Source organism: Juglans regia, chromosome 4 (assembly GCF_001411555.2).
Source record: "Juglans regia cultivar Chandler chromosome 4, Walnut 2.0, whole genome shotgun sequence".
Taxonomy (NCBI): domain Eukaryota; kingdom Viridiplantae; phylum Streptophyta; class Magnoliopsida; order Fagales; family Juglandaceae; genus Juglans; species Juglans regia.
The window spans coordinates 29,186,413-29,204,126 of record NC_049904.1 but is presented as its reverse complement, the minus strand read 5'-3'; the positions used below and the strand labels follow the sequence as shown (position 1 = coordinate 29,204,126).

The 17,714-nt window shown below is 35.8% G+C and overlaps 1 protein-coding gene across 2 annotated transcripts; it reads right to left on the bottom strand.

The window, feature by feature from the left end:
- Positions 1-1,800: 1,800 nt before the first annotated feature.
- LOC109011292 (plant cysteine oxidase 4-like) lies at positions 1,801-7,728 on the bottom strand. Of its 2 annotated transcripts, none has more exons than XM_018992429.2 (6): positions 7,612-7,728; positions 6,827-7,190; positions 6,537-6,700; positions 6,226-6,373; positions 2,365-2,568; positions 1,801-2,264 (listed from the first exon to the last, which is right to left on the bottom strand). In XM_018992429.2, exons 2-6 carry the CDS (start codon positions 6,924-6,926, stop codon positions 2,146-2,148), a joined length of 735 nt encoding a protein of 244 aa, XP_018847974.2. In that variant the 5' UTR covers positions 6,927-7,190; positions 7,612-7,728; the 3' UTR covers positions 1,801-2,145. The 2 variants fall into 2 exon arrangements, with proteins under 2 accessions (XP_018847974.2, XP_018847973.2); XM_018992428.2 differs by having other exon boundaries at positions 7,540-7,708.
- Between the last annotated feature and the right edge of the window lie 9,986 nt (positions 7,729-17,714).

Sequence of the window (17,714 nt, the reverse complement as noted above, 5' to 3'; positions counted from 1 at the left end):
GCGTGCATGGAAAAGCATTTAAGTGCAACGTCTAGGCGAAGAAAGATTCACTCGCCCCTTTTCTACAGTAGTGTTTTTCATAAAAATAAAAGTAGAAAGGCTGAAGATACTTATCTGGAAGAGTTTCATCTACTCATTTGGAGATTATTTAGCGCACTGAGAAATCGTTCTTCTTTTGCTTCTAGTGTAAAAAATAATATATCCCACAAACAACGACACTATTAAAGCTAAAAAATGCACAACTCGGAAGGAAAGAAAGATATATTCCCGGGACTCGCTAAGATGGGCTGGACCTCAATCAGTGTTGTTGGAAGCCCCCGGCAGTGGTTCGGTGTGGTTGTATGGTATCGATGAGTACATCAATGACGATGAACAATATTTAAATACAAAGAAAATAATGAGAGATGGACACACAGATTTACGTGGTTCATCACTAGGCCTACGTCCACGAGGGTTCGGGAATGAGAGATTTCACTATAATAAGCTTGTTTCCAGTCACTCATAGTTTCTCATTTCTCACTGTATAATGGGAACTGTAGATCTACTGGTTGGAGAATATGTTCTCTCTAAAGCTCTCAGGTTGAAGAAGAAGTTGAAGAGTCCTCCTGAAAAAGTTCCGAAACCATAAGTATCATGTTCATTTCATTTGACTCTCTTTATGCGTGCACCTTGGTAATGACGAAGGATGTCTGTTTTGCGTGTCCGACCCTCTCTCCCTCTCTACCTTTCTCCCTTTCTCCTGACGCCCTCACCCTTTAATCCCTTCTTGTCCCCTCTCCCTCTCATTCATTTTGTCTTCTAGTAATGGTTCCCTTTGATGGGCTGGATCTTGAAATCCATTTTGAGCTTGGTATATTTTACCCCCTCACAATTATAATGCTGGCCTAGTGACCAATATACTAGGTAATACACCAAAATTTTGAATTCCATTGATCCGTTTAGATCATAACATAACGCCAGGAAACTTGATATATTTTACTCCTCATTCCTTTTCGCTCTAAATTTTTATTTGTGACGGTCCAAACATTACCACTGATGCATTGACAAAACTTTGACTGGTCTCTTCGAGTTCACTTCTCCATATGCATTGCTTTGGTTCAACCGATTGATCGCACACCAGGGCATTTAACGGGTGATCAATCCTAGCTTATAAATAAGTTGTCTTTGTAAATGTAAGTAGTTTTTTTTATTATTATTTTAAGAAGTTCAATTAAGATAAGAACATGAACAATTTTTTTTTTCAGGCGGCCATGTAGCCAATGAGGAGGCCACCGGAATAGTGTTCGGCAATCCTTAGGCTACCATATTTCTGTTGCAGTGATATTTGTCACAGAATATAACTTAAATCATCAAATCAACATTTTCTATCAATTCTAACTTTCGAGACAAATTATAATTTAACATGCCTGGAAAAATAGCCTACTTTGACTATACATCTAGCTTACCTATAGCAGATTTCACTGGAAAAGGGTTCAGATCAGGCAGCCCGTGAGTTATAATATAAGGCACGCCGATTTCTTCCTTTTACCTGTCCCTGGGTCTGTGCTTCTATCACTTTAGTGATCCTAACAGTTCTTTGTTTTCCTGTGTTTTTGTTAGTGCTTAGTATTTCTCTCGTGAAACCTATGTACCCAAAGATAAGAAGAAGAAAACAACCGAACGAGCGAGCCATAGCGCAGCCACTAGCCGAAGAACAACCCAAAAGACCAAAACATCAGAGTGGTTGATTGTATTTAGTGCTAATATTCACCAGGGGAAGACCAGAAAATGAGGCGTGTAAGAACAGAAACACCCAATACATGCAAAGATATATGCTTCTGAAAATAGAATGGTACTTGCAGAACAGAAAACATCTCAAGGCAGCCAAGATCAAATTGGAAGTCGAATACCTGAATGTTTATTACAAAAAGGAACAATCACACCATGTGTTGAGCACAAGATGTTTGGCGGCATTCAACGCCAAGCCATTGCAAGAGATATGTACAATCAAATGCCTCAGGATGGGAATGACCGTAGTTATCGCCAACATCCCAGCAACTATTGCCATGGCCGTGGATGGCAAGCGCTCTAGCAATCACCTTATTGGCTCCTCTGTTTTTTGGCCAATGTAACTAATTGTTATGGTACTTGCATTACAAAACAAATTCAACTTCTAATAATGGGGCCCTTGTACAGCCCCCTCCGGACCACTAAGTTTTCAGGAGGTTGAATCTCTTCCAACCAAGCCACCTCAGATGATTCTATACCGCATAGCTTATCAAGATCTTTAGGATTGAAAAAAGGAGCAGAATGGTTAGTTCTGAACATCAGACAAAAAACACAAAGCATTTATCTATCTCACGCAAAAAGGAGGGAGGATGATACCTCGTAGATCTCGCCTAGGGGATTTCCTAAAATATGAGCAGTGTCGGCCATCTTCCGAGGAGTATGGGGGTGAAAGAATATCAAAGAGAGCACAGGGAGTCAAGGCTTTGAAACAGTGGATATTGCCGCCACTGTTTGGATAAAGGGTGGTAATACCACAAGGTGCACTCATCTCACAATCCCTAACAAGTTTTGCGGGCCTGGCTGCAAATTTTCATTAACCCACAATCAGTGAAACTCCATTATCCAGTCAATTAATTTTTTTTAATTATTATGGATGGACAAGTAATTCTTATCCAGCAAGTTTTTCAATGCTGGAATCAAGCATTCACTATTTTATTTCAATTTTTTTCCATCTTAAATGAGCAATTGGAGATTTTGAAAAATAAAAGGTACAGTATATCCTCTATCTTGATGAGAATCAACAAAATGCGGAGAAAACACATATATAGAACAATATTACTACTGCTCGAGTACCACATTGATCACACAGGAAAATAAACACAGTAGTAAGGATGAGAGCTAAATAAACAAGTTTCAAGTGTTGGAAGGTATCAGACTAGCTTAATAGAATATGCAAGGATAACAGGATAACAGAACAACGGGAAAAAAAGACATTTGCATTGTCACCCTTTGCAATGAGGTATCAAAACTACAACTTTTGACATGTTGTGCACTCAAACTACCACTATTTGTCAAATAGAACCTGTATTGCACCCCAAACTGTCACACCCTCTGCATGCGGCACCAAGCCACCACTTTTGACATATTACGCACACAAATTACAAATTTTCAACAAATGGTACCCTTTATCCAATTCTTATCATTATGATTAATGAAAAATATGCGACATCACACAATCTAGATGATAGGAACTCAACAATAGGTGAACATCGCAATTTTTTCTACAGGATTGTAATACATCAAAAGTGACAGATTGGGAATGTAAAAAGGATGAGAGTTTGGAAGGGGTGAAGTGTGTTGCCTAGATGGCAAGCAAAACATTTGATTCATTAGTTTAAAAAGATGGGCAACGTTCAAAAGCGGCTATATCTATCAAAAGGGGGAGATTAACTCTTATCAAAAGTACCATCTCCAATCTCCCTACATATTTTCTTTCTTTATTTCTATTACTGGTGGGTGTGGCTGATCGGATTGAAAAACTGTTTAGAGCATTTTTGTGGGGTGGCATGGGGTAGGAGAACAAATTTCATCTTGTGAGTTGGCAAAATGTGTGTAGTCCAATTGTGTTGGGAGGCTTGGGGGTGCGTAATTTGATTATTTTTAATAAGAGCGATGCTACTCAGTCGCTCATATCTGCCCACTGCAAGTTACCGCTAGGCCAAAATCATATTTTCATTTTTTTTATTCATATATTTTTATCATTTTAAAACATTTAAAAAAAAATCAATATACTAATAGTCACTTCCTTAACTATTTAGTAAAGAAAAAAATTAAAAAAAAAATTAAAAAAAAAATTAAAATACATGAGGTGTCAAAATAAGGTGTCAATATAGCATTATTCTTTTAATAAAGCTCTATTAGGAAAGTGTTTGTGGAGATACCAATTGGAAGGGGATTCGTTGTTTGGTGTGCGCCTCTGGAAATTTATTAGAAAGGGGTGGAACTTGTTTGAAAAACACATCAAATTCGAGGTTGGAGAAAAGGTACAAGAATTCGTTTCTGGTTTGATGAATGGTGTGGTGAGAGAGCTCTACATACTGTTTTTCCGGTTGTCTTCAGATTGGCTGGAAATCATCTCAGAAGTGTTGTGTCGTGCCAATAGTAATGTGCATTGGAATATGATTTTTCTAGAAATGCACAGGATTGGGAAATTGATGAGATAACAGGTTTTTTCAACTTTCTTTATTCCATGAAGATAGGAGGAAATGGGAGAGATAGAAAGCTGTGGAAACATACGGGGAGCAACAAGTCTTCTGTTAAATCATTTTATAAGGTGTTGACAGATCAACAGCATATTTTGTTCCCATGGAAGTGTATTTGGAGGGCATTGCTGCCTAAAGTTGCTTTTTTTACTTGGACTGCTGCTTTAGGAAAGATTTTGACGGTAGATAATTTAAGGAAACGTGGGGTGATTGTAATGGAGTGGTGTTTCATGTATAAGAAAAATGGTGAATCAATTGACCATCTACTTCTACATTGTGGCTAGGGAATTATGGGTTGGCATTTTTAGTAGAGCTGGGTTGACTTGGGTTATGCCTAAGTTGAGCTTCTAGCATGTTTGAATAGGCATCATAATAGCTCTCAACTGACAGCGGTGTGGAAGACGATTCTTTTGTGCTTAATGTGGTGTTTATGGAAGGAAAGGAATGAGAGGTGCTTCAACAACAAGGAGAGAGCTGTGGAGGTGGGATTTTTTTGTGTTTTCTTTGGTTCAGTGGTTTTCTGCTATTGTACTAAAGGGAGGGAATGTTCATAAGTTTTTGTTTTCTTTTCAGCTTTCTAGAATGTAATTAGGTGTCTCTTTTGTGTACTTCTTGTGTACATGGGCTTCATCTAGTTTCATTTGATCAATAAAGTTTCTTCCTTATAAAAAAAAATGTTCATATCCAGCACAATATTGTAGTTCATTTATTCCAATACATTGGACAACATTTTAACCTATTGATTGATTATTTCATATAACATTAAATTTCTTTGATAATAACATTAAATTTCTTATTGGTTGGAAAGCACCAAACAAGTGATTTGAATCAGATGCTATTGAACAAAAAAGGGAACATTAAAGAATCTATTCAACATGAAAGAGCCTCGTTAAATCTCTACACAAAATATATCCAAGGGTATTTCCAAGCTTGAGTTTTCACCCCTCATTTATCAAGGGTGCCATATTAATCATTAATTATTTTGGATGAACCTGGTTATTTTCTTCCATTATTTCAAGCTAATTTAGAAAGCATCATGAGATAAGCAATTGCTCACATGGCCACACCATTCATGATCTAACACATCAAACAGAAATTTCATTTGCAATTCCTAAATAACAGTATAACACAGCATTAAGTAATCCCTTTTTAGGGACAATACGACTCCCAGGAAATAATAGTATTGTGTCGTTCTCCTATATCCAGAAAACCAAACTGAATGAGGCAGCTTAATTTATACAATTTTTTAATAATTTATTGGATTTTAACTTTAAAGAACACCACAAACTAAACACCACAGATAAAACTTGAAATTGCTGCAAACATTAGGTTGCAAAACAGTTGCATCTGCTAAAATTATTCTGAAAAGCTACCTGGAGTGGTTATTTTGGTCCAGAATCCTCCTAACCCTTACAACAAAGAATACGATAAAGCAGCAATTACCCTCCATATTGAGGATAGGGAATGCATCTTATACAGTCAATAGGCCGGAGAAAGCAATAAGAAAGGAGTAATTTGCATCTCACGAGTCATATGGAGAAAATGAATCCTATAAACCAGAATCCCCAGAAGGAACATACATGCTTAGAAGGGATTCGATCAAACTAGTTTCTCTGAACAACCACCGCACCATGGAGTGGAATAAGAGAGAGTATGATTGATGATATATTGAAGGCTAAGCAGTTCACAAAGAAACAAATTAGACATGGACAAGGGTTATAACATAGGTTAGCAAATCAGTGATACCCTATCTATATCAATAATGCAAATGTTTTCAATTTAAAAAATATATCGAGATTATCTATATTTCATTCCAACTCTGCTACTTCAAAAACAGACCATAATCTTTTGACCTTCCATGTATTTATATTATAAATTACATTCAAGAGCTGCACAAGTTGGAATATCAGTCTAAATCACCGTCACAAACCATGATGTGATCTTGAAAAATGTTAAGGTTAATGAAGATGGGCACCTTGAGATTGATCTGCAGACCCAGGCATATCAAGCCAATCATATGATCTCACATGTTGCGTGCCATAAAGAAGCTTGCTTAACACAGTCATTCCAGGATGATTATGAAGTGGTATGATAGATCCAGGCGGCATGCAGAAAATTCCTATCTGAGACAAAGTCCAGAAATTTCCCGTACAAATCACAATCCAGCTTTTATTACAAATACACAATCCACTCAACCAGAGGTCAAGAACCATGTAAGAAAACCATAAGTTCCAAATGGAAAATCCAATTGAAAATTAATTTCCTAAAGGGATTCAAATTGCTTACAGAGAATTTTCCACATTCATGCAAGTGCAAATATTTGATTGGTGGTGGGTACTGATGATTGCCATTTCGCCCTTTTTTCCCATTGCTACCATTCATGGAAGCTTTCCATTGACGTGCCAATTGTGCCTCCTGTTCGAGACCCACACTAGAAGGCCTCAAATCATCTGGAATGGCATTATATGGAAGTGTTAAACAAAGTACACTAAACTAAAAGACATGGACCACATAAGTAAGCTAGGTTCAAAAAAATGCAATAATTAAACATGATTTGAGTTTCTCTGTCATCCTACCTAAGATAGCACGAACTTTTCCGAGAGATTCTTCGGATATCGGACCATTAGAAGAGAAGGACACCTTGCAGGCATCATATAGCTTCTGAATAACTGGCATGGTATGAAGAACCTAGCAATCTAACAGCGAATTGATCTGAATATCTAGTAACTGAATTCCTAATTATCAGTCACAAAAACCTTTTGGGTATATCAACCATCGGAATCATAAGAACAAATTGGGTTGCTCTAATTTACACGAGAGTGTACAAAAGCAACTTTCTTTCTCTGCAACAACTCCAAGATCCAGCCCTACGTGAACCCAAGGGACAGCAATAGATATGCATGGTAGTTAATCAACCCCGTCCACGGTAGCTTGAAGAACCTAGAAAACCAAGCATCAAAGGCATCAAGCTCACAAATTTCACAAAAGAAATAAAAAACATGGTCACTTTTCTTCTCGTAAAATTGATATATTTCATCGAAGAACCCTCCTTGATGAGTTACAAGTGTTAATGATGCTACAAAATAATCCGATACTACAAAGATGAGATGCAAAGCAGACAAAAGTTCAACGACATGGCAAGCACTAAACGAATCAAACACGAAATTATTCAGCCGAATGAAACAAAAAACCATCAAAGCTAAATCAGAGCAGAGAGATGAATAACAAGGATTTAAAAAGGGAGAGGATTTAACGAATTGATAGTTAAGATTTAATCCGTAGAACGAACCGGTTTCGCATATTCGAGATTTGTTAAGCAACGACAGCACCAACGGACAGCTATAGACGCAAGAGAGGGTACCTGAGAGATCGTGAGACAGAGAGGAAGACTGTAAGGAACCCCAGAACTTAAAGGAAAGGATTTAACGAGAGTCGAGAAGTGACTGGGAGGGGAGGTGAAAATAACGATGAACATTGCAATTTGCCGAGGAATGAAACTACGTCGCTTCGTTTTTAAGCCATTCTACCACGTGGTGGCCAAGTGCAATGTTTTCAAGCCATTCATCGAATCCTTACCTACCCCTCTATTTTTTAAAAAATAAAGTTTCTATTTGTACGATGAAGTTTTTTTCAAAATCTATTTTATAATAAAATAAAATTTATAAAATATATACACATAAAATAATTTTACAACATTTATTAATATTCATATAAATATTTTAAATACTATTAAACAAGTAATAAATGAGATAAATCACATCTCATGAGTCTGTTTCTTTTTAACGAGAAGCATTCAACTTTGGCTAAAAATTTTGAAGGAATATTTTCCCTATCATGTATAAGGTCATATGGATTCATATAGAACCGTAAATGAACAAAATTGCTCATAAACGATGCGAGTTTGATTTGTTTAATAAATGAATTCAATTTAAATAAAAAGTTAGACTCCTATAAACGAACAACCCAAATTCATATAAACTTTGCTTGATTAGTATAAATTAGTATATTTTCGCATAAAAATATAAGATAGAATAGACATACTAAAAGTCATACAATCTATACCTACCTTCCTAATAAGTCTTTTTAAGCTACTTAGGAAGTGTGCAAGGAAATCACTACACTCATGTCAAGGTTCTGATGGGGCCACATGCAAAACGTGAAAAGAGTACATTGGAAGAGTTGAGATTATAAAATGGAAGAAATCAAAAAAATTAAGAGGATTAGGATTAAGGGATATTGAATATTTCAATAAGGTTATGCTTGCAAAGCAATGTTAGAGAATGTTAAAACAGCCTCAATCCTTGGTTGCAAAAGTTATGAAGGATAAATATTTCAAGCAAGGTGATATGTCAAATGCAAAAATGGGGAATTGACCTTCACTAATATGGAGGAGTCTGCTCTCTTCTATAAAATTGGTTGAAGCAGGTTTTATGTGGAAGGTGGGTAAGGGTGACCAAATTAATATTTGAAAAGATAAGTGACTGCCTATATCAACATCATACCAGGTACAATTTTCTATAACAAAATTAGACAGAGAAATAACTGTAAGTGAACTTATTGAGCAAGGGATTGATAGATGGAAGGAAAAAGTGATAAATGAAACTTTTAACAAGGCTAAAGTTGAAATCATAATGAGCATCCCTTTGAGTAGGTTGGGCATTGAAGATAAAATTATGTGGATCTATACTAATAATTGGTTATTTTCTGTTAAAAGTGTTTACCATTTAGAGCACTTTAGAAACAAATTGATGAAAGGGAAAACATCGACACTAATTGATACAGGAGATAGCTGGAAGGGTATTTAAGCTAGTTTGGGTAGTGGAGTACTACTATTCATTATTTTATTATTATTTTTTACATACTTTTTATTACTATTCACTACTATTTAATATTTTATCATTACTTTTTTATTACTTTTTTACTATTATTTACAGAATATCTGAGATCACATCAGTACCCAAACACAACCTTAAAGGTGGAAGGGAAGGTTAAGCATTTCTTATGGAAGGCTAGACAATAAATTCTCCCAACTAAACTGAATCTTCCGCTATCGTTTGTCCTCCTCCCAATGGAGGGTTCATTTTCTCCCGATCTCTCAATCTCGAAGAGGTCTTCCCATATCTGCCACGTGCCATAGATTTTATTTCTTCCTTAAACATACAAAACTAACACATGTTAGCTTCATTCACGTAAGGGAATTACCCATTTTTACTTTAGTTCGTGGCCCATACCGCACACTTCTCTTCTTTTCGCATTTCCATGAGGATCCAAGCCTATAGCTATAAAATTGAAACCTAAATCTATAAGATTGACAGTTAATATGCAATGCACTTAGCATATTTTTAGCAGTATGTAATAATCGCAGCAGAAATAAAACACAATTCTAAGTAAAATTTAGAGCAAGAACTAAATCATGGCACCATATCAAACTGTATTATCCCAAAACAAACATAGTTATGTCGTCTCCTAAAAATATTTGGGTTTTCCAAAGAAATCAAAACCACGATCCCTATAAATGTTCACATTTTTCTTCACTTCTCCCATGCTTTCACTTGGCTTGGTTTTTGTGGGCAATCTTTTATAGTTCCTCAAACAACTTCAAAATTTCAATTATGAAGAGGTTGGCCGCTTCGAGCCTATCTTCTACGGATGACTTCGCTGAGCACTCAGGGCTCTTCGAGACCTCTTTCATGGGTGGGGGATCCATTCTCTTGTGTTTCCCCATTGTCTGTATCTACACCTGTCACAACTTCTACCATTCCGGCTTAGGAATGGTAGTAGAAACTACCAATATGAGATTTCAAGAAATCTCAGTAAATAAACAAATAACATTCAAACAGACAACATTAGCATATAAAGGCAAACTATGAGATAAATGCATGGACATGTACTTGGCCCAAAACTTAACTCATGCAATTTTGACTTTCAAAAACATATGACAGAGATCTTTTGACATTTCAATAAAACATATTTTTCGTTTTCACACTGAGTAGTTCATTACACATCTTTTACTTATTGTCTTTTCACTTATTGTAACATATGATCGGATACCTCACGGCTCTCCTATGCACCGTGGGCTCCCTGCTAGTTACCGCATCACCTAACTAGCCCACTTGACCGAGGTACTACGGTAGAGTCATTTTCTTATTCGACAGTTTTCCATTTTCGCCTCCATTACATATAACACATGTGACACCCACTAACTTTAGGTGCTACCCCATTCCGGAACCCTTTAGAAGGATCCATTCGAGGTCCGTCGACTCAGGGGCTACCACTCCAATTTATGCACTCTAGAGCACTCTAGAGTGAACATATAAATTTCACCAGGACATTCCTCCGTCTTAGCATTTGGAGTCGTGATAAAACAAAGCAAAATAAGCTTTTTCATTTAAAAATTATACACAACCCGAAATGCATGTGACATGAACTTGTAACTCTTTCTTTTTATGGACCATATGATCATGTAGATGCCAAGGACTATGTAATCATATGACAATATCATGAGAATGATTTGACATTTTATGTTATGGCTTGAAAATTTTAGAACATGCAGTTTACTTGATACAAAAACATAGGCAATATCGTTCGATACATACCAAGGCACAAAAAAATTTCAGAAACCCAATAATTATGCATGGCCGAGTTATTAAAAGCACATAATCATGACAATCTTCGTGTAAAATCGATTACAAAGCATGATACACAAGGAACATTTTCTCAATCTCTACGTCTAAGCATGGACGAATCATCAAGAGCACACAATCATGGCAACCATCATGTGAAAACCAATAACAAGGCATATTATAGCAAGAGGTTCCATCAACCATTACTAGTTCACTTGTTAACAACAACAATGCAAAGTTTACATGGCATATACGAACATTATTCGAGGGTAGGTTTAGAGTTTACTTACAAAAATCTAAAGTAAGATAACAAGATCAAGCAATCATGTTGCTCTTTCTTTAAGAGGAAGCTCCTAGCTCATTTCTTACTCATGGCTAGAGGGAAATATGATTGGTATGGTGTTTGTGGTGTTTTGCTTGGAAAGAAAGTGAGACATGTGTGTTTGGGAGTTGAGAAAATTATGAGAAATTAGCTTGGTCATATGAGAGGAGAAGAAGAAGAAATGCAAGATATGAAAACTGAAAATGGCAGCAAAAGACCTTTTAGCCATTGGCCCCCATTCCCTTTTGTATGTCCCTTTGTTTTTCTCACACAATTACCTCATTGGGAACATAAGAACCCTATACATGGGCGCCATGTGGCATGCCTTTCATCATTTGGCCGAACTCCTTCATTTTCCCCCTATGATCATTGCTTTCTTGAGAAAATCAAAGGACTCTACAAGCTTGCATGACAAGTGTCATGTTCATGCTAAAAAACCAAACCCTCGAGTCCCTTTAGTGTCCCTCCTATGCATCTAGATTCAATGAAACTTAGGAGCATACAAGTCTTTTTACAGGAACCCTAAACAGATATCTAGGGTTGGACATGTGCATGCTTACCATGTGGCTAGTGGTGTGTGTGGGTGTGTGTGGTAGCCTCCCCTCTGTCTTTCTCAAGTCCCACAAAGATTTCTTCTAGAATCTTGGGGTTGCATGTGTGTTGCTTTCCTATGAAACCTTTCTCCTCCCTTATCATTGCATTCTTCTAGAATATCCTCATCCTAGGTGTATGCATAACACTTGGAAAATTGGTGGTTGTCTTCCTTCGGGTAGGCGTGAAGCTCTTTGGCCGAAATCATAAGGCTCTCTTGGGATTTCGTGTCTCATTTGTAGTAGCCCTAGGTGCTTATTCCTTTCCCAAATCATTGCACAATGTTTTTGGGAATTGTCAAGATCTTGTAGGAGATGTGTGGGGTCTTTTGGGTTATCGAAACCCTAATTCTCTCACTTTCTTTACCCCATTTCACGTTTGTTCATTGTGTCTAGTGAGTGGGATGTGCATGTGTGACACATGGCAAGTAGTTGGTGAGAAGGGTGTGTGCCCTATATGTGCCGATGCTTCCACACTCCTCTCTTCTTTTGGCTTCTTCTAGAAGCCCTTTTGCATGGTTGTCAAGTGGCGATGAGGTGCTTACCAAGAAAGCCTTTTTCAAAGGTTTCAAATAAATTGATAGGGAAATAGCAAAAAAACCTCTTCCTCTTCCCAAGTTGGTGCCACATGCCCTAACCCTAATTAGGGTTCTACCTATTCCTCAATTTCCCTTCCCTGGCTGAATACCATATAGCCCTTTAGGCCTCAAGTGGGCGTGGACACTTGGGCTAATAGGCCCAAGTGATATATTCAAGACTCCAACTAGTCAAACATTGGGCCAGAAATTCTAATTAAACTAAAATTCAAATAAAAAAAATATAGGCACATAATTTGACAAAAGAATATCGAGTCGTCACAGCTTATGCCCAATTTGTGAAAGAGAGGTTGAGCCATCTGTGCATGATAAATGGTTAATTATGCAATATTAATACTCTTAAATATCTTGGGTTAAAAGAGTTTTATGTGTTGAAATAAGACTATTAATTAGATAATATGAATTAACTTTGTTTAGCATGAGAAATAATATTTTACATCTAATTAAATATGGATTCATTATGTTGTGGGGTTGACTAGCATTTAAGTGGACTTACAATTAAATCTTAGCCCAATACAGGAGTGAAGCCCATGAAGATGAGAGTATGAGGGATTTTGGACTTGCAACAAAAGATCGAACTGAAGCCTAATAGATGGCCAGTGGAGGGAAATAAGAGAGCAAGCCTCACGCTTCATGCCTATGTGCAGTAGGAGAGGAATGCAAAAAAAAAAAAAAAAAAAGTTGCAGCTGGGACGTGCAGGCGTGGAGTGGAGCGAATCTGATTGGCTGGACATGTAGCAGTTGGGACGTGCAAGCGTGAAGAGGGTGCGATCCGCAACAAGGAGAGAGGGAATGAGGGAAGATTCGGAGTATAAAAAGAAGGGATATTTCTAGGTGAAGGGTTAGCTAGTTTGTATTATTTTTCATTTTCCTTCAATTACGTTTGGGGGCTCTTTGCAGTTCTTTTTGTTCTTCTCTCTCTTTCAAATTTTTTGGGACAACATTGGTTGGGTTTTACGTTTAGTTTTTTGGTCTTTCCTTCAGAACATTAGTATTAATTTCCATTGTTTTTATTTTGGGTTCTTTTTGGATAGTTGTGTTTTACAGTTTCGATCTCTGCTTTTCTCGGTCATTTTGGCCAGGGCATTTTCTTGAAGAAGCTAATTTTTGCATTCTAGGGTTTAACCTATTTGGATTTCTTTTGCTCTCAGATTTTGTGATGGCTTTATTTAGATTAGTTTTTGCTACTAGAAATACCATGTGTAGCTAATTTCTTAAGCTTGGGTTGTGGAATGAGACTTGATTTGTTTTGGGTTCTAGTTTAATGCAATATTTTGTTGATAAATGTTGATTTCACTTGTTGCTAGTTGGATTCGAATTGAAAATAGATTGCAGTTCTTGCTCTTGATTTGTGATTGACGTAAGGCACAACAAAAGTTTGAAAATTATCAAGGCTTCTCTCATTTGTTTGTTAATGCGTGTTTGGCTAGTAAAGTAGTGAATTCCTTAGAACAATATTGCAAAACCTAAGCATAACTTCTTTCTATCTTCTGTTTATCAATGCCTTGACTGGGTTGTTAATCGAGAAAAATTATCTAGGACCCGAAACAAAAAGAGTCTTATACCCAACCCAGGTGTTTGTTAATTTGCCTTTTTTATTAGAAACTTTAATTCCAACTTTGACTTAATTTTTACGGAAATTAAATTCATACTTTTTCTTTTCTTAATTCATCTTCAAGATTCCTCACATTGCATTTCATTTTATTTTTCATCTCTCATAGTCAATACATTTTTTTTATAACAAAATTTCACAAATACTTTGATAATCATTTGTTCTTGTGGAATACGATCATGGACTTATCATTGATACAACTTGACACTTGTATACTTGGAAGCACATTTGAAATCGAGTCACATGCCTTGTGGAGCTGTTCTGCAGCCTCAGATGTTTGGATTGAAACTAGTATCCCAGTGCAGAAGTGGTCGAGTAATGAATATGTTTTCATGGACTATGGATAAAACTAAATGACAAGCTAAATGCTGAAGAGGTTGAATTAGTGGCTTATACAATGAGAAGAATATGGTTAAGAAGAAATTTCCTAGTTTTTTAAAACAGATTTAAGCATCCAAGAATGGTGCTACTGAATGCAAAGCAATGTCTTCAGGAATTTATTACAACCCAGGATTATCAATAAAAGAGTATGCAATCAAGAATAATAGAGAGACCCTTAAGCAACTTGTAAAAACCAACTAGGTTTATTATGCAAGGCCAACTGGGATGCTGCAGTGGATAATCAGTCAAAGAGAGTTGGGATTGGAGTGATAATCAAAGATAATGATTGAGAGATTTTGGCTACTCTAAATTCAAACTTAAATCATGCAACGAAACCTGTAATAGCAGAGGCACTAGCTTTGAGAAAAGCTATAGATTTTTGTATGGAGTTGGGGTTGACAAGGGTGATACTGGAAGGTGACTCTCAGACAATTGTGAAATATACAAATGGTATGGAAGATATAGCTACAGATTATGGAAATGTGATTATAGATATCAGAAGCATGCTCAAGGCAAGACCAAGCTAGAGTGTTTGTTTTACATATCGGGAGGTCAATACCGTGGCACATAAATTGACAAAGCATGTCAAGATGATAAAGTATGGAAAGAGAAATGTCTTGTATAGATTTTGAACTAAGTTTTGAGTGAAAGGTTATGTAATGACTGATTGGATTTGCATATGATCAATAAAAATTCTATCCATTTAAAAAAAAAAAAGTCATAATAAAATATCATCTATTTATTAATGAAATGCTTGCTTGAAGAAATAATTACTAATATATATTTGTGATAATATATAAGTTATATTTCATTTAAAAATAATAAATCAATCAAGCAATTTGGAAATCAACTCGAGTTCATTAAAAAATAAAAATAAACTGACCGCGAATATTAAATGTAGATCAATGTAAGTTCGAATTTTGCTCATGTTCTAATAAAAAAAAACTTAGTTTAATTACTCAGTATTTAGTTCGACTTGATCCAATTTAGGTCTTATTTAGTTACACAGATGCGATGAGATAAGATAAGAAATTATTAAATAATAATGAGATATTTTGTGAGTAGTAGTGAAATTATTTGAGTTAATATGTTTTATAGAATTTTAGAAAATGAGAGAAAAAAAAAAGTTGAATAAAAATATTATAAAATTAAAATATTGTTAGAAAATAATTTTTTAATATTATATGTGTTTTATAATTTGAAAAAATTAAATTATTTTTTGTGTTTTGTTTGGAAGTTTGGAAAAATTATAATGATTAAATAAAAAAATTAAAAATTAAAAAGTGTTTGTTTCTAAATAGTGTTTAGATGTTGATCAGATGAGATAAGATGAGAAGAGATGTGTTATAAAACCAAATGGAGCCTTAATTAAGGGAAGATACGTACTTAACTTAAGTATTGTCTTTCTATAATGAATATGAACTTAAAAATAAATAAATAAAAACTTTATGAAACTTCGAATGTCACAGACTTACCTGGAAGCTGCTTCCTGAAGAGTTTATGAAACTTCACAGTTCTATGTATTTTACTCCTTTAATACAATGAAAACTATCCAAGATTCCAAGTACCCATCTCCCACTTCACAAAGAATAAAGGGAAAAAAGGATATATTGGAGGAATATGATGGAAATATTAGTGTGGGCAGAGACGTGGTGTTGATCATGTGTTTGTTTAGTTAATTATGTCTTTCAATCGTAACGAATAATTTTATTTATTATAAAAAAAAATGGATGTTTTAATTGTAATTAAATTAATAAATAAAATAACCAAAATATCTCTCCAATCTTACGGTAGTGTTTTCGTTGGATATTGCCAATGTATTATTTAATTCGTTTCAAAGCATACAAGATAAATTCTATTGAGCAATTGTAAACTAGTCTTCACATACCTACTTTTTTTTTTTTTTTTTCAGCATGTATGTGGTATAAAGCTGCTAAATAGAAAATTTATCTATTTAAAATCTGTACAAATTAAATATAGTACGAATCCAATTCTAACTCATTATGACGTGACACCTATATATCATGTCAGCATTTTTTTTAAGCAAGCATATTATAGATATATTTAACGGTTACATGATACAATAGTTAACAAGGTGGGAGGCCTCAACATTTATCTCAAACCAGCAAATACAATACAAGAAAAAAAAAAAAAAGAGGGATCTAGGGCCAATAACTTGACCTCCACCCATTTTCTATAAGGGGAAGCTGCTTGAAGCGATTTTGATAAAATCCGATAAAAGGACTGTAACATTACTACTGAGAGTTGCAGTGAAGAGAGTTCTGATGCATTTCGCTGGTCCAGACTGATTGAAGGAGACTTGCACTACCTTTTTCTTATAATTCTTAGTTAGGAGAAGCGAAAACATATGATAATAGCAAACAAGAGATGCGTTGGATTGCCAGATGACGAATGCCAGGGACTGTGGAGGCCCGTGAAGGACACGCGCCACTCTATGAAAGTGGAAGTTGGTTGGATCTAAAGGATCCGAGAGTGCTGGTCCTGAATATGCCGCGCATGAAGGCAACAGGTACACTCTGGTGCGTCAGCATGTGGATCTCATGCATGGGTTGAGCCGTGCGTGTGAAGCATGCACCACTTCTTTCGACAATTTTCTTCGATCGTCTGAAGGATCGGCATGTCACAGTCCAAAAACAAGTACAAGGCCTCAACCACTAAGTTGGAAGTTTGCATGCTTGTTAGGTCATGGGCCATCTTATGATTAGATAGTTATTTTCATTACTTGTTGGGGTCGTGTTGTTTTAATTGGAATTTAGTGGTAGTGGGTTAATGGGCTTGGGCCCTTAGTGTAGTTCTCATTTCAATAGTTATTTTAGTGTGCTTTTAGTCTAGGCCCATATGTGGGTCAACCTTGTTGAAGTCTACATACTATATGTAAGAAGCTAGCGGCTTTACGAAAATTAATCTGGAATGATATAGAAATTTCTTTATTTTTCTCTCATTTTCTCACTTTCTCTCTCATTTTCTTGGAGGCGCTCCCATCAAAGAGAGCAAATCAGTATTATCTTATTTTAACCTGTGAGGTGTGTTATAATTGGTATCAGAGAGACACCGATCTCTGTGCTTTAAAAAAATACAAGAAATTCTTACCTCAATTCAGAAGATTACAGAGCTTGTTCTTCAAACTCAACAAGGCTATGAAGCTCTCCAACACCATTTGAATGAATTTCGGGACGATTATAATGAAATGCACAAAGTATTTCGATAGCATATGAACAAATTTGAGAGAAACCTTAAAGAAAGCTTCAACCATTAGGAAGATCAAATAGGTGAAATACAGATAGAACATGCAATACAGGACCAAATCAGAGGAACAAAA